We start from the raw sequence: 24,030 nt of genomic DNA, 5'->3' as shown, positions 1-24,030 counted from the left end.
TGTGTACATGTCTAGTGACATTCACTGCTGCAGCTCCATCTCTCCCCAACGGCGCTGTACACTCCCGAGCCCTGGTTGCCGGGTAACTACAGCAGGAGGCTCCGGTTTTCTTCTAAAGTCAGGCACACACGACAGGGGCTCTCCGGGATCGCGTGGCCGCGCTTCGGAGGTGGTGAGTGGGTCCCGCTCGCGGGACCCGTAGTTTATCGCGATCCGGCGCGGTCAGTGGGAGGCGGGCCGCGCGCGCTGGCAGTGGACACTGTGGTAGTTCAGGCGATCCCACTAGATCACCAGGGCATGGGTGCAGGTCAGGTTTTCCCTTAAAACCGATTTACTAGTAGCCCACAGTACCCGGTGGTTTTGCCAGCAGGGGGATAAGGCTTAGATCTGGAGCCCTTCCCCCAGTCCCAGGGCGCCATTTCCAGCAAATGTTCCCGCCCTGGAGCTGCATATCTGTCTCTCCCTCACTCCCTGTCAGTGTTTGGGCGCCATTTCTCTCAGCTACACTGTTCCTGGGACTGCTTGGGCAAATCCTCCTGTGTAAAGCCGCCTGATTGTCAGTGCTGTGACTTTACATGACACTTAAGTATTCTACATGTCAATTAGACAGTGATAGTTAAGAAAGAGTGCATTTAGTCAGGGTTCTCTGGTACAAGTACCCTGTGATATACATCCAGGTCTTACTGTGCAGTGTTATATCTATTGACTACATAGCTATATAAGCTGGTCCAGTGCAGTATTATTGTTAGTAATAACTTCTGCATTGTATAACTGTGGCTATATGTGTGTGCATTAGCTTGCTGAGTGGTTTCCATTTCGTGTCTCTCACTCAACTTGCTATCCCTATGTTCTATAACCTGAGGGGGCTTGGTGCGTCAGGTTTTATAATTATATAGGATTTTCACAAGATATACTCTAATACGTATTTCTGCTGCTGGGTACACTGGGCTCCACAAGGAATAGACATAGGAGTGTAGAGTAGGATCTTGATCCAAGGCACCAACATGCTCAAAGCTTTGACTGTTCCCAGAATGCACAGCGCCGCCTCCTCTATAACCCCGCCTCCCAGCACAGGAGCTCAGTTTTGTAGTTGGTGCTGCAGTAAGCAGGCACATAACAGAAGGGCTGCTCCAGGCAGCCCTAAGAAGAGCTTTTTTTTTTTTGAAGAAAAAAGTGAAGACTTCAAGGGCAGCAGCGGTGGTAAATATCAGAAGACATTCACTGCTGCAGCTCCAGCTCTCCCCAGCGGCGCTGTACACTCCCAAGCCCTAGTTGCCGGGTAACTACAGCAGGAGGCTCCGGTTTTCTTCATGTCAGGCACACACAACTGGGGCTCTCCGGGATCGCGTGGCCGCGCTTCGGGAGGTGGTGAGTGGGTCCTGCTTGCGGGACCCAATCTTTATCGCGATCCGGTGCGGTCAGTGGGAGGCGGGCCGCGCGCGCTGGCGGTGGACACTGTGGCAGTACAGGCGATCCCACTAGATCACCAGGGCATGGGTGCAGGTCAGGTTTTCTCTCTAAACCATTTTCAGTAGCCCACAGTACCCGGTGGTTTTGCCAGCAGGGGGATAAGGCTTAGACCTGAAGCCCCTCCCCCCAGCACCAGGGCGCAATTTCCTGCAAATGTTCCCGCCCTGGAGCTGCATATCTGTCTCTCCCTCTCTCCCTGTCAGTGTCTGGGCGCCATTATCCCTCAGCTTCACTGTTCCTGGGACTGCTTGGGCAAATCCTCCTGTGTAAAGCCGCCTGGTTGTCAGCGCTGTGACTTTACATGACACTTAAGTATTCTACCTGTCACTTAGACAGTGTTAGTTAAGAAAGAGTGCATTTAGTCAGGGTTTTCTAGTACAATTACCCTGTGATATACATCCAGTTCTTACTGTGTAGTGTTATATCTATTGAGTATATAGCTATATATAATATATATATATATATATATATATATATATATATATATATATATATATATATATGCTAGTCCAGTGCACTATTATTGTTAGTAATAACCTCTGCATTGTACAAACTGTGACTATTTGTGTATGCATTTGATAGCTGAGTGGTGTCCATTTCGTGTCTTTCACTCAACTTGCTATCCCTATATTCTATAACCTGAGGGGGCTTGGTGTGTCAGGTTTTATCTAATATAGGATTTTCACAAAGATATACTGTATTACGTATTTTTCTCTGTGATTTAGTCACCATATCTCTCCTTTATCTCTGCTAGTGCTGACTACACTGCGCAGGGGTTTGGGTAAGAGGTATTGTGCTGCTGCCAATTGTACTGTGTTACCTGATACTGCAAGTTATATCATGTCTGCTTCTGAGGGCAACGGTTCTGGGGCTGAACACACTGCCGGTGTTGGGCCACTGAATGTAAAAGGGTCATTCCCGGGAATGTGTCCTGGGAAATATCCCGGGACACATTCCCGGGAATGACCTCTGCCGCGAGTGTAAAAGGGGTATGATTACGGATGATCCCGAGCCATCTGTCCCTCCTAAGAAACCAGATAGGTTCAAGCGTCAGAAGGTGGTTAAACAAGTTTTACCTCACTCTGATCACCTAGTGGATATATGTCAGGAACCCCGGCAAAGCCCGGGTACGAAGTTTGTGCCTCAAAAGAAGATGCTGGCTCGCTATCCCCTCGCGCCAGAGCCCTTTAAGAATTGGGAAACGCCTCCTCCAGTAGACTCACGTGTGGCTAGGATGGTAGTTTCCTCAGCTCTACCGGTCACTACCGTCACGTCTCTAAAAGAGCCTACGGATAAACGTGTGGAGGGTTGTCTTAAAGCGATCTACACCCTCACGGGTGCTGCACAAAGGCCCACTATTGCAGCAACATGGGCTGCAGAGGCTATTGAAGCATGGGCCTTGGAGTTAGAAGCTGAAATCTCTTCTGACCATGCTAGACAATGCTTGTCATATATTGTCACAGCTTCTCGCTATATTAAAGAGGCGGCTTCTGATGCCGGTATCCTAGCAGCCAAGGCCTCTACTACGTCGGTCCTGGCTCGCCGGATATTGTGGCTGAGATCCTGGTCTGTGGATCTGGACTCTAGAAAAACCCTGGAGGTACTCCCTGTCAAGGGAGATATTCTGTTTGGGGAGGACTTAAATAAGATAGTGTCTGACTTGGCTACTGCCAAACTGCCTATCTGCCAAGTACCGCTCCTTCTGTGTTGAAGGCTAAAGGTACTTCCTTTCGCCCCTTTCATCCTTCAGGTAAAGCAAAAGGTCAGGCGTACAACAAGCAGGTCCGCACTTCCAAACCTGGTAAGCCAAAGCCAAAAAGAGCCTGGGCGGCCCGTCAGCCAGCTTCCAAGGCCGATAAGCCTGCCGCATGACGGGGCGGGCCTCCCCCTTGGGGATCCCAGGGTGGGGGGCCGGCTTCTAGGGTATACCCAGGAATGGTTGAAGACCACTTCAGATGCCTGGGTACGGGAAGTCGTCACTCGAGGTTACACCATAGCCTTCAAAAACCGACCCCCTCATCGATTTTGCCAGACAGACGTCCCGTTGGACCAGACAAAGGCAAACACTCTGCAATCGGTGGTACAGGCCCTCCTGGATACAGGAGTCTTAGTACAGGTGCCTCTTGCGCAGAGGGACCGGGGGTACTTCTCTCCGCTGTTTCTAGTCCCAAAACCGAATGGGTCCTCCCGGCCCATTCTCAACCTCAAGGCATTGAACAAGTTTGTGTAGGTTTCCAAGTTCCGTATGGAAACCCTTCGCTCTATAGTTCTGGCCTTGGAACCTGGGGACTACATGGTCTCCCTGGACATACAGGATGCTTACCTGCATATTCCTATAGCAACGTCACATCAGCAATACCTGAGGTTTGCTATTGGCAACCTCCATTACCAGTTTCGGGCGTTACCTTTTGGTTTAACAACGGCTCTGCGAGTCTCACAAAAGTTATGGCGGTGATGACGGTGGTACTCCGCCATCAAGGGGTCAGGATACTGCTGTATCTGGACGACTTGTTAATCCTGGCAAATTCCCCAGATCTTCTCCTGCGTCATCTGGATATGACGGTCCGGTTTCTACAAGCCCACGGGTGGCTCATCAACTGGAAGAAATCCTCCCTGGTCCCTGCTCAGAGCATGGTGCATCTGGGAGCGCTACTGGACACTCACAACTAGAGGTTGTTCTTGTGTCAGGAGAAAGTCCTGAAGCTTCAGGACAGGATTTTGTTGCTTCCTTTCTCGTCCGCAAGTGTCGAGACATTCAGCAATGCAGGTGCTGGGCCTCATGGTGTCAGCATTCGACATGGTGGAGTATGCTCAATTCCATTCTCGCCCCCTCCAGAAGCTGATTCTAGCCAAGTGGGACGGCCTGCCTCACCGGATCAGGTCTCAAATGATCTCATTGACTCCGGAGGTCCGTCTGTCGCTGCTCTGGTGGCTCCGTGACCAACAATTGTGCAGTGGCCGTCCCTTCTGGATATCCAACCTGGTCCTGTTGACGACAGATGCCAGTCTTAGAGGTTGGGGCGCGGTGCTGGAGCAACACTCCCTTCAGGGTCGGTGGACCAAGGAGTCCCTCCTCTCAATCAACATTCTGGAATTGCGGGCGGTCTTCAATGCATTGAACCTAGCCCAGCATTTAATTCAGAACCGTCCTGTTCAAGTGCAGTCGGACAGCGCCACCACAGTGGCTTACATAAATCATCAAGGCGGCACTCGAAGCCGTTTGGCAATGAAGGAAGTCTCACGTATTCTACATTGGGCAGAACGCCATCTACCGGCCATATCGGCAATATTCATTCCGGGGGTCCTGAATTGGGAAGCGGACTTACTCAGTCATCAGGACGTACATGCCGGCGAGTGGGGCCTCCATCCAGAAGTGCTTCAACTCCTAGTGAAAAAGTGGGGCCTTCCAGACGTGGATCTGATGGCGTCTCGACACAATCACAAGGTTCCGGTCTTCGGAGCAAGGACAAGGGATCCTCAAGCAGCATTCGTGGAGGTTTCGGCTGCCGTACGTGTTCCCTCTGGTGTCACTCCTGCCCAGGGTAATTCGGAAGTTCAAGCAAGAAAAAAGAATTCTGCTTCTCATAGCTCCAGCGTGGCCCAGACGGCACTGGTTCTCAGACCTGCAAGGCCTATCGTCAGAGCGTCCAATTCTACTTCCACAACGCCCAGACCTCCTCGTTCAGGGCCCCTGTGTCTACCAGGACCTAGCCCGGCTGTCTTTGACGGCGTGGCTCTTGAAGCTTCCGTCTAAAGGGCTAAAGGGTTTTCTGAGGCGGTCATTCAAACTATGTTGCGGGCCCGGAATCCAGCTTCGGCTCGGATTTACTATAGGGTCTGGCATTCTTACTTTGTTTGGTGCGCATCTAACGATTATGACTCTTCCAAGTTTAGTATAGCCAAGTTGTTGGCCTTTCTTCAGCAGGGCCTGGACTTAGGCCTGCGTCTGGCCTCCCTCAAGGTTCAAATATCTGCCTTGTCGGTGTGGTTTCAGAGAAAGATTACGACCTTACCTGATGTGCATACCTTCACTCAGTGTGTTGCGTATCCAACCTCCCTATGTCCCGCCTGTAGCTCCTTGGGACTTGTCGGTGGTTTTGGAGGCGTTACAAGAGTCTCCGTTTGAACCTCCTGGTTCAGCTGATCTTAAGTGGCTTTCCCTTAAGGTGGTGTTTCTGCTGGCTATTGCTTCAGCTAGAAGAGTGTCGGATTTGGGTGCCTAGTCTTGTAGTTCACCATATCTGATATTTCACCGTGACCGGGCGGTTCTTAGGACTCGTCCCGGTTATTTGCGTAAGGTGGTTTCTTCGTTCCACCTTAATCAGGAGATTGTGGTTCCGGCCCTTGTCTCTCCTGATCTGTCTTCCAAAGAGCGGTCTTTTGATGTGGTACGGGCTCTCCGTATCTATGTGAAGAGAACTGCTTCTATTAGGAAATCTGATTCTCTCTTTGTGTTGTTTGGATTTCACAAACGGGGCTGGCCTGCTCACAAGAAAACTTTGGCCAGATGGATTAGAATGGTGATTGCACATGCTTACGTGAGGGCTGGTCTATCAGCTCCTGCTCACATTACGGCCCATTCTACTCGGTCTGTTGGACCTTCTTGAGCGGCCCAACGTGGTGCGACCCTTGATCAATTGTGCAAGGTGGCTACGTGGTCCTCTGGGAACACGTTCATAAGGTTCTATGCCTTCGATACTGCCGCTTCCCAGGATGCTTTCTTTGGACGCCGGGTTCTTGTGCCCGCTACAGTGCGTCCCCTCCCATAAGGAACTGCTTTAGGACATCCCCATTGTCCAATCCTTGTGGAGCCCAGTGTACCCCACAGCAGAAAATGAGTTTTATGGTAAGAACTTACCTTTGTTAAAACTCTTTCTGCGAGGTACACTGGGCTCCACAAGGTGCCCACCCTGACGCACTTCTTTTGGGTTGGTATGGCATTAGCCGATGACACTTCTCCTGTCGTGAGAGTGTGGAGTATGTGGCTACTAACCGTTGTCGTCTCTTTTCCTGCTACTGCATTGGGCTGGTTAACTAAAAACTGAGCTTCCTGTGCAGGGAGGTGGGGTTATAGAGGAGGCGGCGCTGTGCATTCTGGGAACAGTCAAAGCTTTTGAGCCTGTTGGTGCCTCGGATCAAGATCCTACTCTACACCCCTATGTCTTTCCTTGTGGAGCCCAGTGTACCTCTCAGAAAGAGTTTTAACAAAGGTAAGTTCTTACCATAAAACTCGTTTCTCTGACGTCCTAGTGGATGCTGGGAACTCCGTAAGGACCATGGGGAATAGCGGCTCCGCAGGAGACTGGGCACAAAAGTAAAGCTTTAGGACTACCTGGTGTGCACTGGCTCCTCCCCATATGACCCTCCTCCAAGCCTCAGTTAGATTTTTGTGCCCGAACGAGAAGGGTGCACACTAGGGGCTCTCCTGAGCTGCTTAGTGAAAAGTTTAGTTTTAGGTTTTTTATTTTCAGTGAGACCTGCTGGCAACAGGCTCACTGCATCGAGGGACTAAGGGGAGAAGAAGCGAACTCACCTGCGTGCAGAGTGTATTGGGCTTCTTAGGCTACTGGACACCATTAGCTCCAGAGGGATCGAACACAGGCCCAGCCATGGAGTCCGGTCCCAGAGCCGCGCCGCCGGCCCCCTTACAGAGCCAGAAGCAAGAAGAGGTCCGGAAAGTCGGCGGCAGAAGACATCCTGTCTTCACCAAGGTAGAGCACAGCACTGCAGCTGTGCGCCATTGCTCCTCAGCACACTTCACACTTCAGTCACTGAGGGTGCAGGGCGCTAGGGGGGGGCGCCCTGAGCAGCAATAAAAACACCTTGGCTGGCGAAAATACATCACATATAGCCCCCAGGGCTATATGGATGAATTTTAACCCCTGCCAGATTACACTGAAAAACGGGAGAAAAGACTGCCGAGAAAGGGGCGGAGCCTATCTCCTCAGCACACTGGCGCCATTTTCCCTCACAGCTCCGTTGGAGGGAAGCTCCCTGGCTCTCCCCTGCAGTCACTACACTACAGAAAGGGTTAAAAAAGAGAGGGGGGCACTAATTAGGCGCAGTATAAACAATACAGCAGCTATAAGGGGAAAAACACTTATATAAGGTTATCCCTGTATATATATAGCGCTCTGGTGTGTCCTGGCAAACTCTCCCTCTGTCTCCCCAAAGGGCTAGTGGGGTCCTGTCCTCTATCAGAGCATTCCCTGTGTGTGTGCTGTGTGTCGGTACGTTTGTGTCGACATGTATGAGGAGGAAAATGATGTGGAGGCGGAGCAAATTGCCTGTAATAGGGATGTCACCCCCTAGGGGGTCGACACCTGAGTGGATGAACTGTTGGAAGGAATTACATGACAGTGTCAGCTCTTTACAAAAGACAGTGATTGACATGAGACAGCCGGCTACTCAGCTTGTGCCTGTCCAGACGTCTCATAGGCCGTCAGGGGCTCTAAAGCGCCCGTTACCTCAGCTGGCAAATACAGACGCTGACACGGATACTGACTCCAGTGTCGACGGTGAAGAGACAAATATGACTTCCAGCAGGGCCACACGTTACATGATTGAGGCAATGAAAAATGTTTTACACATTTCTGATAATACGAGTACCACCAATAGGGGTATTATGTTCGGTGAGGAAAAACTACCTGTAGTTTTCCTGAATCTGAGAAATTAAATGAGGTGTGTGATGAAGCGTGGGTTTCCCCCGATAAAAAAACTGATCATTTCTAAACAGTTATTGGCATTATATCCTTTCCCGCCAGAGGTTAGGGTGCGTTGGGAAACACCCCCTAGGGTGGATAAAGCGCTCACACGCTTGTCAAAACAGGGGCTCTACCCTCTCCTGAGATGGCCGCCCTTAAGGATCCTGCTGATAGAAAGCAGGAGGGTATCCTAAAATGTATTTACACAACATACTGGTGTTATACTGCGACCAGCAATCGCCTCAGCCTGGATGTGCAGTGCTGGGTTGGCGTGGTCGGATTCCCTGACTGAAAATATTGATACCCTAGATAGGGACAGTATATTATTGCCTATAGAGCATTTAAAAGATGCATTTCTATATATGTGTGATGCACAGCGGGATATTTGTCGACTGGCATCAAGAGTAAGTGCGCTGTCCATTTCTGCCAGAAGAGGGTTATGGACACGACAGTGGTCAGGTGATGCGGATTCCAAATGGCATATGGAAGTATTGCCTTATAAAGGGGAGGAGTTAGTTGGGGTCGGTCTTTCAGACCTGGTGGCCACGGCAACAGCTGGGAAATCCACGTTTTTACCCCAGGTCGCCTCTCAACATAAGAAGACGCCGTATTATCAGGCGCAGTCCTTTCGTTCCCATAAGGGCAAGTGGGCAAAAGGTTCCTCATTTCTGCCCCGTGACAGAGGGAGAGGAAAAAGGCTGCAGAAATCAGCCAGTTCCCAGGAACAGAAGCCCTCTCCCGCCTCTGCCAAGCCCTCAGCATGACGCTGGGGCTTTACAAGCAGACAGGGAGGCAGTTTTGGAAGCCATTCACAAGCTGTATTCCCAGCAGGTGATAATCAAGGTACCCCTCCTGCAACAGGGAAAGGGGTATTATTCCACACTGTTGTAGTACCGAAGCCGGACGGCTCGGTGAGACCGATTTTAAATCTAAAATCTTTGAACACTTACATACAGAGGTTCAAATTCAAGAGAAGGGGACTACATGGTGTCTCTGGACATCAAGGATGCTTACCTTCATGTCCCAATTTACCCTTCTCACCAATGGTACCTCAGGTTTGTGGTACAGAACTGTCATTATCAGTTTCAGACGCTGCCGTTGGATAGTCCACGGCACCCCGGGTCTTTACCAAGGTAATGGCCGAAATGATGATACTCCTTCGAAGGAAGGGAGTTTTAGTTATCCCTTACTTGGACGATCTCCTGATAAGGGTAAGATCCAGGGAACAGTTGGAGGTCGGTGTAGCACTATCTCAGGTAGTGTTGCGACAGCACGGTTGGATTCTCAATATTCCAAAATCGCAGCTGGTTCCGACGACTCGTTTTCTGTTCCTAGGGATGATTCTGGACACAGTCCAGAAAAAGGTGTTTCTCCCGGAGGAGAAAGCCAGGGAGTTATCCGAGCTAGTCAGGAACCTCCTAAAACCGAGCCAAGTCTCAGTGCATCAATGCACAAGGGTTCTGGGAAAAATGGTGGCTTCCTACGAAGCAAGCCCATTCGGCAGATTCCACGCAAGAACTTTCCAGTGGGACCTGCTGGACAAATGGTCGGGGTTGCATCTTCAGATGCATCAGCGGATAACCCGGTCACCAAGGACAAGGGTGTCCCTCCTGTGGTGGTTGCAGAGTGCTCATCTTCTAGAGGGCCGCAGATTCGGCATTCAGGACTGGGTCCTGGTGACCACGGATACCAGCCTGCGAGGCTGGGGAGCAGTCACACAGGGAAGAAATTTCCAGGGCTTATGGTCAAGCCTGGAGACATCACTTCACATAAATATCCTGGTGCTAAGAGCCATTTACAATGCTCTAAGCTTAGCAAGACCTCTGCTTCAAGGTCAGCCGGGTTGATCCAGTCGGACAACATCACGGCAGTCACTCACGTAAACAGACAGGGTGGCACAAGAAGCAGTCAATGGCAGAAGCTGCAAGGATTCTTCGCTGGGCGGAAAATCATGTGATAGCACTGTCAGCAGTATTCATTCCGGGAGTGGACAACTGGGAAGCAGACTTCCTCAGCAGACACGACCTCCACCCGGGAGAATGGGGACTTCACCCAGAAGTCTTCCACATGATTATAAACCGTTGGGTAAAACCAAAGGTGGACATGATGGCGTCCCGCCTCAACAAAAAACTCGACAGGTATTGCGCCAGGTCAAGGGACCCTCAGGCAATAGCTGTAGACGCTCTGGTTACACCGTGGGTGTACCAGTCAGTGTGTGTTTTCCCTCCTCTGCCTCTCATACCCAAGGTACTGAGAATTATAAGATGGAGAGGAGTAAGCACTATATTCGTGGCTCCGGATTGGCCAAGAAGGACTTGGTACCCGGAACTTCAAGAGATGCTCACGGAGAACCCGTGGCCTCTACCTCTAAGAAGGGACCTGCTCCAGCATGGACCCTGTCTGTTCCAAGACTTACCGCGGCTGCGTTTGACGGCATGGCGGTTGAACGCCGGATCCTGAAGAAAAAAGGCATTCCGGATGAAGTCATCCCTATCCTGATCAAAGCCAGGAAGGATGTAACCGCAAAACATTATCACCGCATTTGGCGAAAATATGTTGCGTGGTGCGAGGCCAGTAAGGCCCGACGGAGGAATTTCAACTGAGTCGATTCCTACATTTCCTGCAAACAGGAGTGTCTATGGGCCTGAAATTGGGGTCCATTAAGGTTAAAATTTCGGCCCTGTCAATTTTCTTCCAGAAGGAACTAGCTTCAGTCCCTGAAGTGCAGACGTTTGTAAAAGGGGTACTGCATATACAGCCTCCTTTTGTGCCTCCAGTGGCACCTTGGGATCTCAATGTAGTTTTTGGGTTCCAAAAGTCACATTGGTTTGAACCACTTAAAGATGTTGGCCCTGGCCTGGGCCAGGCGCGTGTCAGAATTGGCGGCTTTATTCTGTAAAAGCCCTTATCTGATTTTCCATACGGACAGGGCGGAATTGAGGACTCGTCCTCGGTTTCTCCCTAAGGTGGTTTCAGCGTTTCACCTGAACCAACCTATTGTGGTGCCTGCGGCTACTAGGGACTTGGAGGACTCCAAGTTGCTAGACGTTGTCAGGGCCCTGAAAATATATGTTTCCAGGACGGCTGGAGTCAGAAAATCTGACTCGCTGTTTATCCTGTATGCACCCAACAAGCTGGGTGCTCCTGCTTCTAAGCAGACTATTGCTTGTTGGATTTGTAGTACAATTCAGCTTGCACATTCTGTGGCAGGCCTGCCACAGCCAAAATCTGTAAAAGCCCATTCCACACGGAAAGTGGGCTCATCTTGGGCGGCTGCCCGAGGGGTCTCGGCTTTACAACTTTGCCGAGCAGCTACTTGGTCAGGGGCAAACACGTTTTGCTAAATTCTACAAATTTGATACCCTGGCTGAGGAGGACCTGGAGTTCTCTCATTCGGTGCTGCAGAGTCATCCGCACTCTCCCGCCCGTTTGGGAGCTTTGGTATAATCCCCATGGTCCTTACGGAGTTCCCAGCATCCACTAGGACGTCAGAGAAAATAAGAATTTACTTACCGATAATTCTATTTCTCGTAGTCCGTAGTGGATGCTGGGCGCCCATCCCAAGTGCGGATTGTCTGCAATACTTGTACATAGTTATTGTTAACTAAATCGGGTTATTGTTGTAGTGAGCCATCTTTTCTAGAGGCTCCTCTGTTATCATACTGTTAACTGGGTTTAGATCACAAGTTATACGGTGTGATTGGTGTGGCTGGTATGAGTCTTACCCGGGATTCAAAATCCTTCCTTATTGTGTACGCTCGTCCGGGCACAGTATCCTAACTGAGGCTTGGAGGAGGGTCATAGGGGGAGGAGCCAGTGCACACCAGGTAGTCCTAAAGCTTTACTTTTGTGCCCAGTCTCCTGCGGAGCCGCTATTCCCCATGGTCCTTACGGAGTTCCCAGCATCCACTACGGACTACGAGAAATAGAATTATCGGTAAGTAAATTCTTATTTTTTTAAAACTCGCACATGTAATAGGCTGCAAAATGATGCAAACTCGCATGTTACTCGCAAATCCACTACTCGCATGGCCGAAGCTCACATCCAGATGTTTTCCCACGGAAGACATACAATTCGCCCAGTGTTATAGGATGCGAGTTGTAAACTCGTACACAAGTATTAAAAAATAAAAAAAACTTTTATAAAATAATAGACCTGCTCCAGATAGGCGAGTTGTACAGTAGCTTGCACAGGTAGGTCAGCGAGTTCCCTCCAGGCTTCTGTGTGTAAACAGTAAAAAAAAAAAAAAGTTGAAAATTTGAAAAAAACTAAACAGCATGAGGTCCCCCCAAAAAGCATAATCAGCCCCGGGGTCTTTGAGCCGACCCTGGTTCCAAAAATACATGGAATTATTGTGCAAGGTTCCCCAGTATTTTATGAACCAGCACCGGGCTCCGCTAGGGGGGGGTATTGCTACAGCCAGGGGACACACTTGATGGGGTTCCGTGGTTGAAATATTTACCCCCTAACTAGTCAGCCCAAGCTGACTAGTTATTGAAAATAGCTTCATTCACTGCAAATAGCTAATACAACAAATACTTGTGCTACTTATGGGGAGAGATTCTCAGGAGTCACAGGACAATAGTGTTTATTCTAGCACCCTGCACCTTTCAAAATCTGTGCAGTTCCTCTTTCCTACCTGGGGTGTCGCTCTGTGCAGTGGTGCTTCTCAGCACACTCTGATCTGTTACTCAGTGCTGTGATACAGACCTGTGCGTGCTGAGAAGCACCAGAGCAGAGAGCGACACCCCAGGCAGGAAAAGAGGAACTGCACAGGATATGAAAGGTGCAGGGTGCTAGAATGAACACTAGGACAATGTGCTGAGCCCTGATTGAAGGAGCCCCAGCACACATGCTCCTCTGACCCGACCATCGGGTCGGGACTACACCGGCTGGTCAGGCTGCATAGAGGTGGAAGCTGCTGGAGGCTCCACATAAAGGTGAGAGAGGGGAGGGACTAAAGAGGGACATATTGTTTGTATGCTCCTATCTGTCTATGTATGACAGGCCAAGAACACTAAAATCTGAAAAAATAAGAAAATTCTTATCTCGTATTTGAATTCAGAATTCTTGTAATTTTTTTTGTGAGAAAAATCGTGTTGACCAGTGTTGTTATAACTGTACTTAAGGTTAAATGTTATTCACTAGTGCACCAGACAGGACAGAGCTTCCTTTTCTTTGCTTCCATGGTAAGCATGACTAAATTTACTGCCATTCTCAGACCTATCTTTGGGGTAACGGGGGGCTTCTCTGAGACCAGTGTTGGTGGGGTTGGGTCAACAAAACCACTGGATCTTGGTGTTCAGTTTTATGTTCTTCAATCTGAATTTCTATTTTTGGTAGCATTTGCTTATATTATGATCTTGCCTTGGCCGTTTCTGCTAGGAGAGCTCTTGGGCTCAGATTATATGGGTTAGTATCCAAAATGAGCATGGAGGCAGTGGAGGGTCCTTTTTTGGCTTCGGTTACACCATGTTATCTCTCTGTATAAGAGAGGTATAAGTTCTTACCTCCCAGTATCCGCTCCTAATTAGTATATAGGAAAAGTTTCAGCCCTTTTGTTTTGTAGAGGATGCAAGTACTCCACCCTCTAGACGCCATATTGGAACTCAGAGTTAAGGCTACTACCATGGTTGCCAATCCTTGGCTTGCAGACATCCCAGTCCCAAGTTAGTGGACAAGCATTCTGCATAATGGTCTTAGAACTCATCCAAGTTTGTCATTGGGGGATGGGCCCATCTACTGTTCAGGATGAGGTACTTAAGCTGGTCATGGAACACTGATTCTAGGTTTCCTTACTATCAAGAAACTCTTATCAAGTCCAGGCATCAACCTCACGGGATCATGATGGGTTCCAGTTGGGTTATATTTTCCCAAAAGCTACCTAGATTTTGACACAGAGGAAAGTTTGCCTGGGGTCTACTGTGCGACACCAAGAGCCAGAAGGCATTTCTTTTAAGAGTCCAGGATATTGGTTCTGTAGTCTCAGGTGAAGTCTCTGTGGAGATGGGAATGTTGCCTATTCTCACCTACAGATTGTTGATTAGTAGAATAAGCAGGTTAGTTAGGATTCAGTCAGACAGTGCCATGGCTTAGTTCAGTCGCCAAAATGGTCGTGAAGTTGAGGGGTCAGGAAGGAGGCTACTCGCTTCATATCGAAGGGGGAGAAGTTTATCACAGCAATGTCAGAAGTATTCATCCTCGAAATAGGCAACTGGGGGGCTGACATCCTCAGTTAGCATCCAGTTCATCTTGGGGATGGGCTCCACAATGGAAACTCTTGTTGGAGATATCCAGTGAGGGCCCTTGTCCAGATAACACCAGACTGGTCCAGGAGGATGTGATAGGTGATTATTCAAGCCATGTAGATCTCCCTGGGTGGTTTCTTTTAAGAAGAAATCTTGTAGGCAAAGGACCATTTCTTCACACTAAGTTCAGTAACTTAGCTTTGATGTCATTGCTTTGATCCTTAAGCCCATGGGTCTTTCCAGTTCAGATATAGAGGCTATGCTTAAGATCTATAAGACGACTATGACTGGGATCTACCACAGGGTGTGCAAGATATAAATTAACTGGTGTGAACACAGGATAGTCTATTGTTCATTTTGGAACAAGGTTCCTTTGGACATCAAGTGTAACAATATGGGGTAATTACCTTGGTAGAGGGGTGTATTTGGGGCAGTGTCTACGTGCTAACTCAGATCCAACAACAGCTTTTCTCGCAGCATTCAACACAGATTAACAGAAAATAATAAACACTTAGCCCCTATTCAGGGCACTAACTCATTTCTTCCCTGGCCATCATTGGGCAACTATTCTACAAACACAAATTCCCTCAGAACAGTCTCAGTCCTGTCTGTCACCAGTATATCACAGGCTCCTGCTTGGCTTTTGGCTGTGGCTGCCACAGCTGCTCCAATGTACAGACTCACAATTTGGCCTTTCATATACACTGTGCATATACACTCTCAGTTCTGCTTTCTGCAAGTAATATAAGCTCTGGCCTGCTCACATTCAGACTCTCTGGCCTGGCTTGTTCTCAGCAACACATAGGGGGTCATTCTGACCCGATTGCTCGCTGCAGTTTGTCTCAGCGCAGCGATCGGGTCGGAACTGCGCCGGCGCCACAGTGCGACAGAGGCGGTCGCTGGGCGGGAGGGCGCTGAACGGTGGCGTCAAGCCGCCGTTTAAGGGGAGCTGACCGGCCAACGCAGGTGTGGCCGGACCGTTGCCGGGATTTACTCCTCAAATACAAAGGCTGCGATGTCAGGCCTTTGCACAGCTACGATCAACTCGGAATGACCCCCATAGTTCAATCCTTGAGTTTATTGGACTCCCTTTTCTCCTCCAGGGTTAGACACAGACCTCTTGACCCTTGGCAGCTCCCCTACATACTAAGCTCTGACTAGCCTCCACAGTCCCACTTGGACTGGACATACAGGCCCTAGCCTGTCCTGACTTGAGAGTCTTCCACACTGACTCTCCTCTGTAGCCCTTAGGTGTGGTCACACCTGCCTTTTCTTCTCTGTGTCGGCGGATCCCTCCTGCTCCACACAGAATCTGCTGCTCCCCAGCGCTGTCTCTGGCGATACTGCCACACAAGGTATGTGTGTGTGATATATATATATATATATCTGTTAGGAAAAGGATAGTACCTTGGACTTGCTTGATGCCGTGGAGTACTCCAGAACTATTTGTGGAACGTTGTGGGAAGCTCCAGTTCTATTAGGGTTAGGCTTCTAGAGCTCTTGTGGTGTTTCAGCATTAGCAACCCTCTGCTGTTTCCTTAGTGCTTATTACGCACACCGGTACTTTGGGGGGCCCCTGGACTTAATTCCTCCAGCAGTAGGTGCTCACCCAATAGACCGGAGATCCCAGGTTACACAGAAAAAAGACTGAAGAGAGAGGATATGGCAGTGTCTTGGTAGCTAGGACACAACTTGACTTCGGGATCACTGGGTCCTACGTGATCCTCCCGTACCAGAGGTTGCTAAGAGGTAGAGTAGGACGTCGACAAATGCAGACAAAATGTCAGCAACAGCTGCGGCTCAGCCATGCAGGGTAACTGCAGTTCCGGTACAATTGAGCTGAAGTTGCTTGACCTTGCAGGATGTCAGCAGACAGGTCAGGTGTGCAGGATAGACTAAAGCTTGGCCTAGCTTGATGTCAGTAGACAGGACTGGTATGCAGGATCGGTAGAAGCTTGGCCTTGCAGGATGTTACGAACAGATCAGGTGTGCATGGTTGGCCGGGGCTCGGCCCTGCAGTAAGTGAGCAGACAGACCTGGCATGCATGACTGACCGAAGCTAAACCTTGTAGGATGTTAACTGACGTACCAGATGTGCAGGATTGGCTGAAGCTTGGCCTTGCAGGATGTCGGCAGACAGACCAGGTTTTCAGGACAGCTGCAGCAGACAAGGGGGCCAGGATGATCCAAAGTACTTAACACAGCGACAAGGGCTCCCGCAGCAGCTGGTGACTATAACCAGCAAAGACAGGCAGGTGTGTCCCGAAGATAAAGAAGTGGAGAGCCAATCCAGAGGTCAGCTGAGATAAAAGCCCCCTCTCAGTGCAAACTCTGTGCAGCTGGAGCACTGCATGTCTCTGAGGAAGTCCCCCAAACCCCTGCGGCCTATGACATCCCAGTCGCCTAGCAATGACCAGGACTAATGCCACGCCGCAGCAGCGGCTCGCGACAGCACCCCCCCTTGAGGAGGAGTCAGCGAACCCTTAGAACCAAATTTCCACAGAAATTCTTTAAAGAAGGCTCTCTTCAACCTTGGTGCATGTAACGACCTTTCGGGCACTCAAGACCTGTCTGCAGGGCCATAGCCCTTCCACTGGACCAGAAACTTGACTTGTCTATGAAACCCCTGTTGGAAATAATATCCTGTTGTAAGCCATGAAGCTTGAAGATGTGACGGATGAACAGCACAGGCAAATCCTTTGCAGTCGAAAGTCAAAGTATGCCGTCTTGCTAAAACCGTCGTTACCCAGATGGTACTGAATTGGGAGGAGAAAGGCAGATGCACAATAAAATCCCTAGAAATATGGGAACAAGGCCTGTTGGGAATAGATAACAGCAGAAACTGTCCCATTGCTGATCTCTGGGAAGCCTTAATTTGAGCACAGACAGTACAAGACAATACAAATTGATGGGTATCTTGAATAATGGTGGGCCACCAACTGCATGTGTTAACAATTCCAGCATCTTTGTGATCCCAGGAAACCCAGAAGTCTTACTGGAATGAAACTCCATAAGGACTGTTTTACGGAGACTCTGGAATAAACAATCATCCGGTAGGCGTATCAACGGGAGCTTGAGATTGATATGATAGAAACCGGGACACAAGATCTTGAGTTAGGCTGTGAATAATAGAGGTCAGAACAATAGGGAACGCTTGACTTTTTGGATCCTGAACAGGTTGAAAACTGTGGGACAGGGCATTGGCTTTAACATTTTTTAGGCCCAGGTATAAAAGTAATGACAAATTAAACCTTGTAAAAAATGCCCAACGAGCTTGCCTTGGATTCAACCTCTTAGTCATCTCAATATATGCTAGATTTTTGTGATCTGTAAAGACGGTTACAACATGTTTCGCACCCTCCAACCAGTGATGCCAGTCCTCAAATTCCTCCTAGATAGATCACGGTTACCGACATCATAGTTCCTCTCAGCTGAAGAAAACTCTCAAGAAAGAAAGGCACATGGATGAATCTTTTGGTCTTCAGGATATCTTTGCAAAAGTACTGCACCAGCCCCTACGTCCGAAGCATCCACCACAATGAGAAAAGGAACATCAGGGTTGGGATGGCAATGCACAGGTGCAGAGACAAAGGCTTTCTTGAGATCTTCTAAGGCCTGAATAGCTTGAGATGGCCATTGTTGAGGATTTGCCCTCTTCTTGGTTAATTCCACTATTGGAGCTACGATGGTAGAGAAAGAACGAATAAGTCTACGATAATAATTAGAAAAACTAAGAAATCATTGAACTGCCTTTAGACTAGTTGGGCGAGTCCACGACATTACTAATTGGACCTTTGCTGGATCCATCGAGAAGCCATTAAAAAAGAGTCCATGTTCCTGTAACTTTTGAAGAATCATCTTGAAATGACCACGAAGTTCCAGTAAAGACAGAAAAAAAATCAAGATGATGTCTAAATAAACCACAATGAAAAAATCCAAGAAATTCTCTAAGGACCTTATTGATTCTTGAAAAACTGCTGCGGCATTAAGTCCAAATGGCATAATGAGGTATTCGTAGTGCCCTGTGTGCGTATTAAACGCGGTCTTCCACTCGTCCCGTTTTTTGCTTCGTACCAGATTGTACACCCCTCTTATATCAATCTTGGAGAAGATGACAGCATCATGGAGTTGTTCGAAAAGATCTGAAATGAAAGGAAGAGGGTAAGAAGTATTTTGGTCACTATATTTGTGGCCTGGTAATTGATGCAGGGGCATAATGAACCATCTTTCTTGGTGACAAAAAAGAAACATGCCCCCCACTGGTAAGCTGCAAGGGCTAATAAATCCCTTGGCCAAATTCTCCTGGATATATGTTCTATGGGTTGTGTTTCTGGAACAGAGAGAGCATATAATCTGCCCTTAGGTAGCCTCGCATCTGGAATCAGATCAGGCAGTCGAATGGAAGATGAGGAGAGAGGATGTCAGCCTCTTTCTTGGAGAAGACATCTTGGAATGCTTGATAGGGAGTAGGTAAGCCTTTCAGCATTGGTTGAACCATACAAAGAGGAAACGTGAGACAATCGGCCCCACAATTTGAACCCCAATGGACTATCTCCCCATTTCCCATAACTGGGTTATGTCTTCTCATCCAAGTCAATCCAGGAACCACAGGATCTAAAGGGTAGTGAATCAAAAAGAATTTGAGATTTTCAGAATGGAGAATTCCAACAGTGAAACAAAGTGGAGGAGTCTGAGAAGAGATCTGACCATTAGTTAGTGAGTTACCATGAGCCCACAAACGGCGATAAATGAGTTCAACGATTCATCCGGAATTCCCAAAGATGAAGCAAATGCTGAGTCCATAAAATTGCCTGCTGCTCCGCTATCCAAAATGGCTGTGACGCTAACCTTTCTCCCTGAGAAGGAGACTTCCGCAGTAACTAAGACAGAATTTGAGGGCGAGATGGCGGATATACCTTAGTGAATTCCCTCTACATCACTTTGACTCTGTCTTTTAGCGGTTTATGATGACAAACGTTAACATGATGCCCTCCACACTAAAGACCCAGAGAACGTCTTCTCTTTTTCTCCTTGGCAGACAGATGGACAGCACCTAGCTGCATGGGTTCCCCGGAATCATCCGAGACGTCCAGACTCGTAGGTCGAGAAGATGGCATCCTAAACTCCTTTTCACGCCACCGTTCTCGGACGTTGGTCCACTCTGATAGCTAGTTGCATAAGGCTGTCTAGAGACGCATGGAGTTGGATACTGGGATTAGCACTGAGCCGCCACAGCGGCTTCTGACAAATACAAACATACTAGGAGGTTACCTTTTTTTTATACCGAAAAGCTAACATACATTGAATTAATTTGCATACAAACATTTGGAGCTTAATATGGCTATAGCTTTGAATGTACATAGCCATACAAGAAGCACAGTGTTCAGCATCCCCACATCTTTGTTTCCCAGTTCAGCCTTCCGCGCCTCCATTCTCTTTTGCAGGTTGGCTTGAATCAGGAGCTTTGACTTTCATCCATCTAGGGTCAGATCTCTGCCCTTTGTACTCTATTTCATCTGAAGCTGGCTTCTATATCGGAGATCCAGACCTTAGTTCTCAGGATTGTTTATATACAACCACCTTATGTCACGCCTGTGCCTGCTTGGGACTGTTATTTGGTTTTGCAGGCTCACCAGAAGAACCCCTTGAGCCACTGGACTCCTTACCTTTACTGGTGCTTCCCTGCTCACCTTATCCTCAGACGTGTGTAGCAGCCCTGTCTTGTGATTCACTTACACGACTTTTCCTCTAGAACAGTGAACCCTCCATCTCCTGGATGTGGTTTGAGCTTTATGAGTTTACATTGAATGGACTTCTACTGCCCATAAATGGTGTTGGCCGACATCAAAACAATCTGTAGCCAGATAGCTTACCGCTACGATGCTGCAGGTGTACGTGTCTGCTGAGAGGCTGGTAGCAGTGAACATCTGGGCTCATGCTATTTGTGCTGTAAGTGCTTAATGGGTGGTGTGGCATGGGGCCATTGTCTAACAGCTGGTCATGGTCATCTGTTCATACATTTATGAAATTTTAATAGTTCAAGGCCTTTCTTCAAGCAGTTTTGGGTATTGAGTGTTGCGTATGGCATTGCCGGAACACTCCCCTCCCTATTAGCTTTGGGAAATCCCAGAGTTAGCATTCTACCCCAGATACGATGTAAGAGAAATCAGGATTTTTTTTCTACTCCCCATAAAGTCTGTTCCCTGTTCTATGTTCTGACATGTTGTGTTCCACTTGTTCCTGTCCTTTTCATTTTGCCTGATGTTTTCTTCATTAGAGCTGTGATAATAAATACTGAGATCCTGTTGGAGGTGACAGCTGAGTATAGTGGAGGGAGCCTCAATTTAGTAAATTAACTAAAGTTCCTGTTTTAAGTGCACAGCCTCTATACCCAGAGTTAGGCGTTTGCAAGAAATTGATTATGTGGTGAGTACAAAGCAATCCTGATTTTATAACCCAATGTGCATTTTTCCCAACAGAATTACATGAAGATCCATCTGTTCATATTGAGGAATCTATCCCATGTGAAAAAGAAAATCTTCATCCTGACATTAAGGAGGAACCAGCCTCATGTGATGGAGGAGATCTCGCACACACTGACCTGTATACACCCACATATCATACACAGTATACATCTACTCGTATTAAGGAGGAACCTGTCTTGTTTGACAGAGGAGACCTCACACACACTGATAATTATAAACCGACAGATCAGACGCAGTTTACATCAACTCATATTAAGGTTGAAGCAGCCTCATGTGATGGAGGAGACCTCACACACACTGACATGTATACACCCACAGGTCATACACAGTATATATCTACTCAAATTAAGGAGGAACCAGCCTCATGTGATGGAGGAGACCTCACACACACTGACATGTATACACCCACAGGTCATACACAGTATACATCTACTCATATTAAGGAGGAACCAGCCTCATGTGATGGAGGAGATCTCAGAGACACTGACATGTATACATCAACAGATCCTACACTGTATACATCTACTCATACTGAGGAGGAACTACAAACTTCTTCCAAAAGTGAACCATGTTTAAATAACCAGTCCAGTCATGTTGGACAGCAGAGGGGAAAAAAACTAAAAACCAATAGAGACAACTCTTGGTCCTGCCCTGAATGTGGAAAATGTCTTGCTAGTAAAACATTGCTTAATAAGCATCAGAGGAGTCACATGGGAGAGAAACTATTTTCCTGCTCAAAATGTGGTAAATGTTTTAGATGGAATTCAGCTCTTGTTGAACATCAGAGAAGTCACACAAGCGGGAAGCTATTTCCATGTCCTAAGTGTGGTAAATGTTTTAGGTGGAATTCCACTCTTGTTACACATCAAAGAACTCACACAGGTGAAAGGCTATTGCCATGTCCTGAGTGTGGGAAATGTTTTACATGTAAATCACGTCTTGTTTTGCATCAGAGATCTCACACAGGTGAGAAGCCATTTAGATGCTCTGAGTGTGAGAAATGTTTTATACAAAAATCAGATCTTGTTACACATCAGAGAACTCACACAGGTGAAAAACCATTTCCATGTTCTGAGTGTGGTCAATGTTTTGCATGGCACTCAGCTCTAGTTACACACCAAAGAACTCACACAGCCGAGAATCCATATACCTGCTCTGAGTGTGGGAAATGTTTTACAAAGAAAAAACTTCTTGCTCAACATCAGAGAAGTCACACAGATGAGAGGCCATATCCATGCTCTGAGTGTGGGAAAAGTTTTATATGTAAATCACATCTTGCTACACATCAGAGAAGTCACACAGGTGAGAGGCCATATCCATGCTCTGAGTGTGGGAAATGTTACATTCAGAAATCATATCTTGTTAGACATCAGAGCAGTCACACAGGTGAGAAACCATTTCCATGTTCTGAGTGCGGGAAATGTTTTAGACAGAAATCATCTCTTATTGCACATCAGAGAAGTCACACAGGTGAGAAACCATTTCCATGTCCAGAGTGTGGGAAATGTTTTGCACAGGCAAAGCATCTTGCTCAACATCAGAGAAGTCACACAGGTGAAAAGCAATATCTCTGCTCTGAGTGTGGAAAGTGTTTTACATGTAAAGCACATCTTTCTTTGCATCAGAGAAGTCACACAGGTGAGAAACCATTTCAATGTACTGAGTGTGGGAAACGTTTTACATGTACATCACATTTTTCTTTACATCAGAAAAGTCACACAGGTGAGAGGCCATTTACATGTTCTGAGTGTGGGAAAGGGTTTTTTGCTACCTCAAATCTGAAAAGACATCAAAAGATCCATACAGGAGAGAAACCATTTCCATGCTCAGAGTGTGGGAAATGTTTTACACACAAAACAGATCTTGTTACACATAAGAGAAGTCACACGGGTGAGAAGCCATTTTCCTGCTCTGAGTGTGGACAATGTTTTACCGTGTGCTCAAGTCTGAAAAGACATCAGAAGAGCCATACAGAACAGAAACCATCTTCTGGCACCGACAGTGGGAACATTTTCAGTCCTAAATCATATGTGAAAATATATAAAACAAGTCGTACAGGAGAAAAACTACAATGTTGATCTAAAAGTGATAAATGGATTTACATAATCTCAGAAGAGTATTGGAAAAGCTATACATGAGGGCCATTTCAAAGTAACTAACGTTACATATATATTGTTTGTTATGTAATCAATATCGCATAATTTCTAAATAGATGGAAGATGTATAAAATATACTATTACAAATACAGGTTGAGTATCCCTTATCCAAAATGCTTGGGACCAGAGGAATTTTGGATATGGGATTTTTCCGTATTTTGGAATAATTGCATACCATAATGAGATATCATGGTGATGGGACCTAAATCTAAGCACAGAATGCATTTATGTTACATATACACCTTATACACACACAGCCTGAAGTCAATTTTAGCCAATAATTTTTATAACTTTGTGCATTAAACAAAGTGTGTGTACATCCACACAATTCATTTATGTTTCATATACACCTTATACACACAGCCTGAAGGTCATTTAATACAATATTTTTAATAACTTGTGTATTAAACAAAGTTTGTGTACATTTACCCATCAAATAACAAAGGTTTCAGTATTTCACTCTCACTCAAAAAAGTCCGTATTTCGGAATATTTGGATATGGGATACTCAACCTGTATACTATTACACTGTCTGCAAAACAGGAATTCCACAAGTAACTGGCGTGTTTCTTACTATAGATCTATCTTACAGTCAGAACCTGCTCTGCCAAATAATGATCCATACAAGTAACGATACAGTGATTAAAAACTTGTAATCTAAGCGTCAAATTTTGCTTCTTGTTTTGTTAAAAATGTTAAGCTTATTTATATTGGGTAAAAAAAAGGATTTATTTCCCTAATTTAAACCCATGGTATCAACAAATATTGGATGCAATTTACAGGCTTTAAAGTATAAGTAATAAATTAATATATATATTATTTTGTTTCTCTGACGTCCTAAGTGGATGCTGGGACTCCGTAAGGACCATGGGGATTAGCGGCTCCGCAGGAGACTGGGCACAACTAAAGAAAGCTTTAGGACTACCTGGTGTGCACTGGCTCCTCCCACTAAGACCCTCCTCCAGAC

At 47.2% G+C, this 24,030-nt stretch overlaps 1 protein-coding gene across 1 annotated transcript in view; it reads left to right on the top strand.

Moving 5' to 3' along the window:
- Positions 1-23,732, top strand: part of LOC135054675 (zinc finger protein 271-like) — a 132,971-nt gene extending 109,239 nt beyond the window's left edge. Inside the window, exon 7 of the mRNA XM_063957925.1 lies at positions 22,109-23,732. Within this exon, the coding sequence (XP_063813995.1) occupies positions 22,109-22,986 (878 nt within the window). The 3' untranslated portion in view covers positions 22,987-23,732. The remainder of the gene's footprint in view (positions 1-22,108) is intronic.
- The last annotated feature ends 298 nt before the right edge of the window (positions 23,733-24,030 follow it).

Source organism: Pseudophryne corroboree, chromosome 3 (assembly GCF_028390025.1).
Source record: "Pseudophryne corroboree isolate aPseCor3 chromosome 3, aPseCor3.hap2, whole genome shotgun sequence".
In the NCBI taxonomy this organism is placed as follows: domain Eukaryota; kingdom Metazoa; phylum Chordata; class Amphibia; order Anura; family Myobatrachidae; genus Pseudophryne; species Pseudophryne corroboree.
The sequence above is the reverse complement of the archived record's forward strand: the minus strand, read 5'-3'. Positions and strand labels throughout refer to the sequence as shown.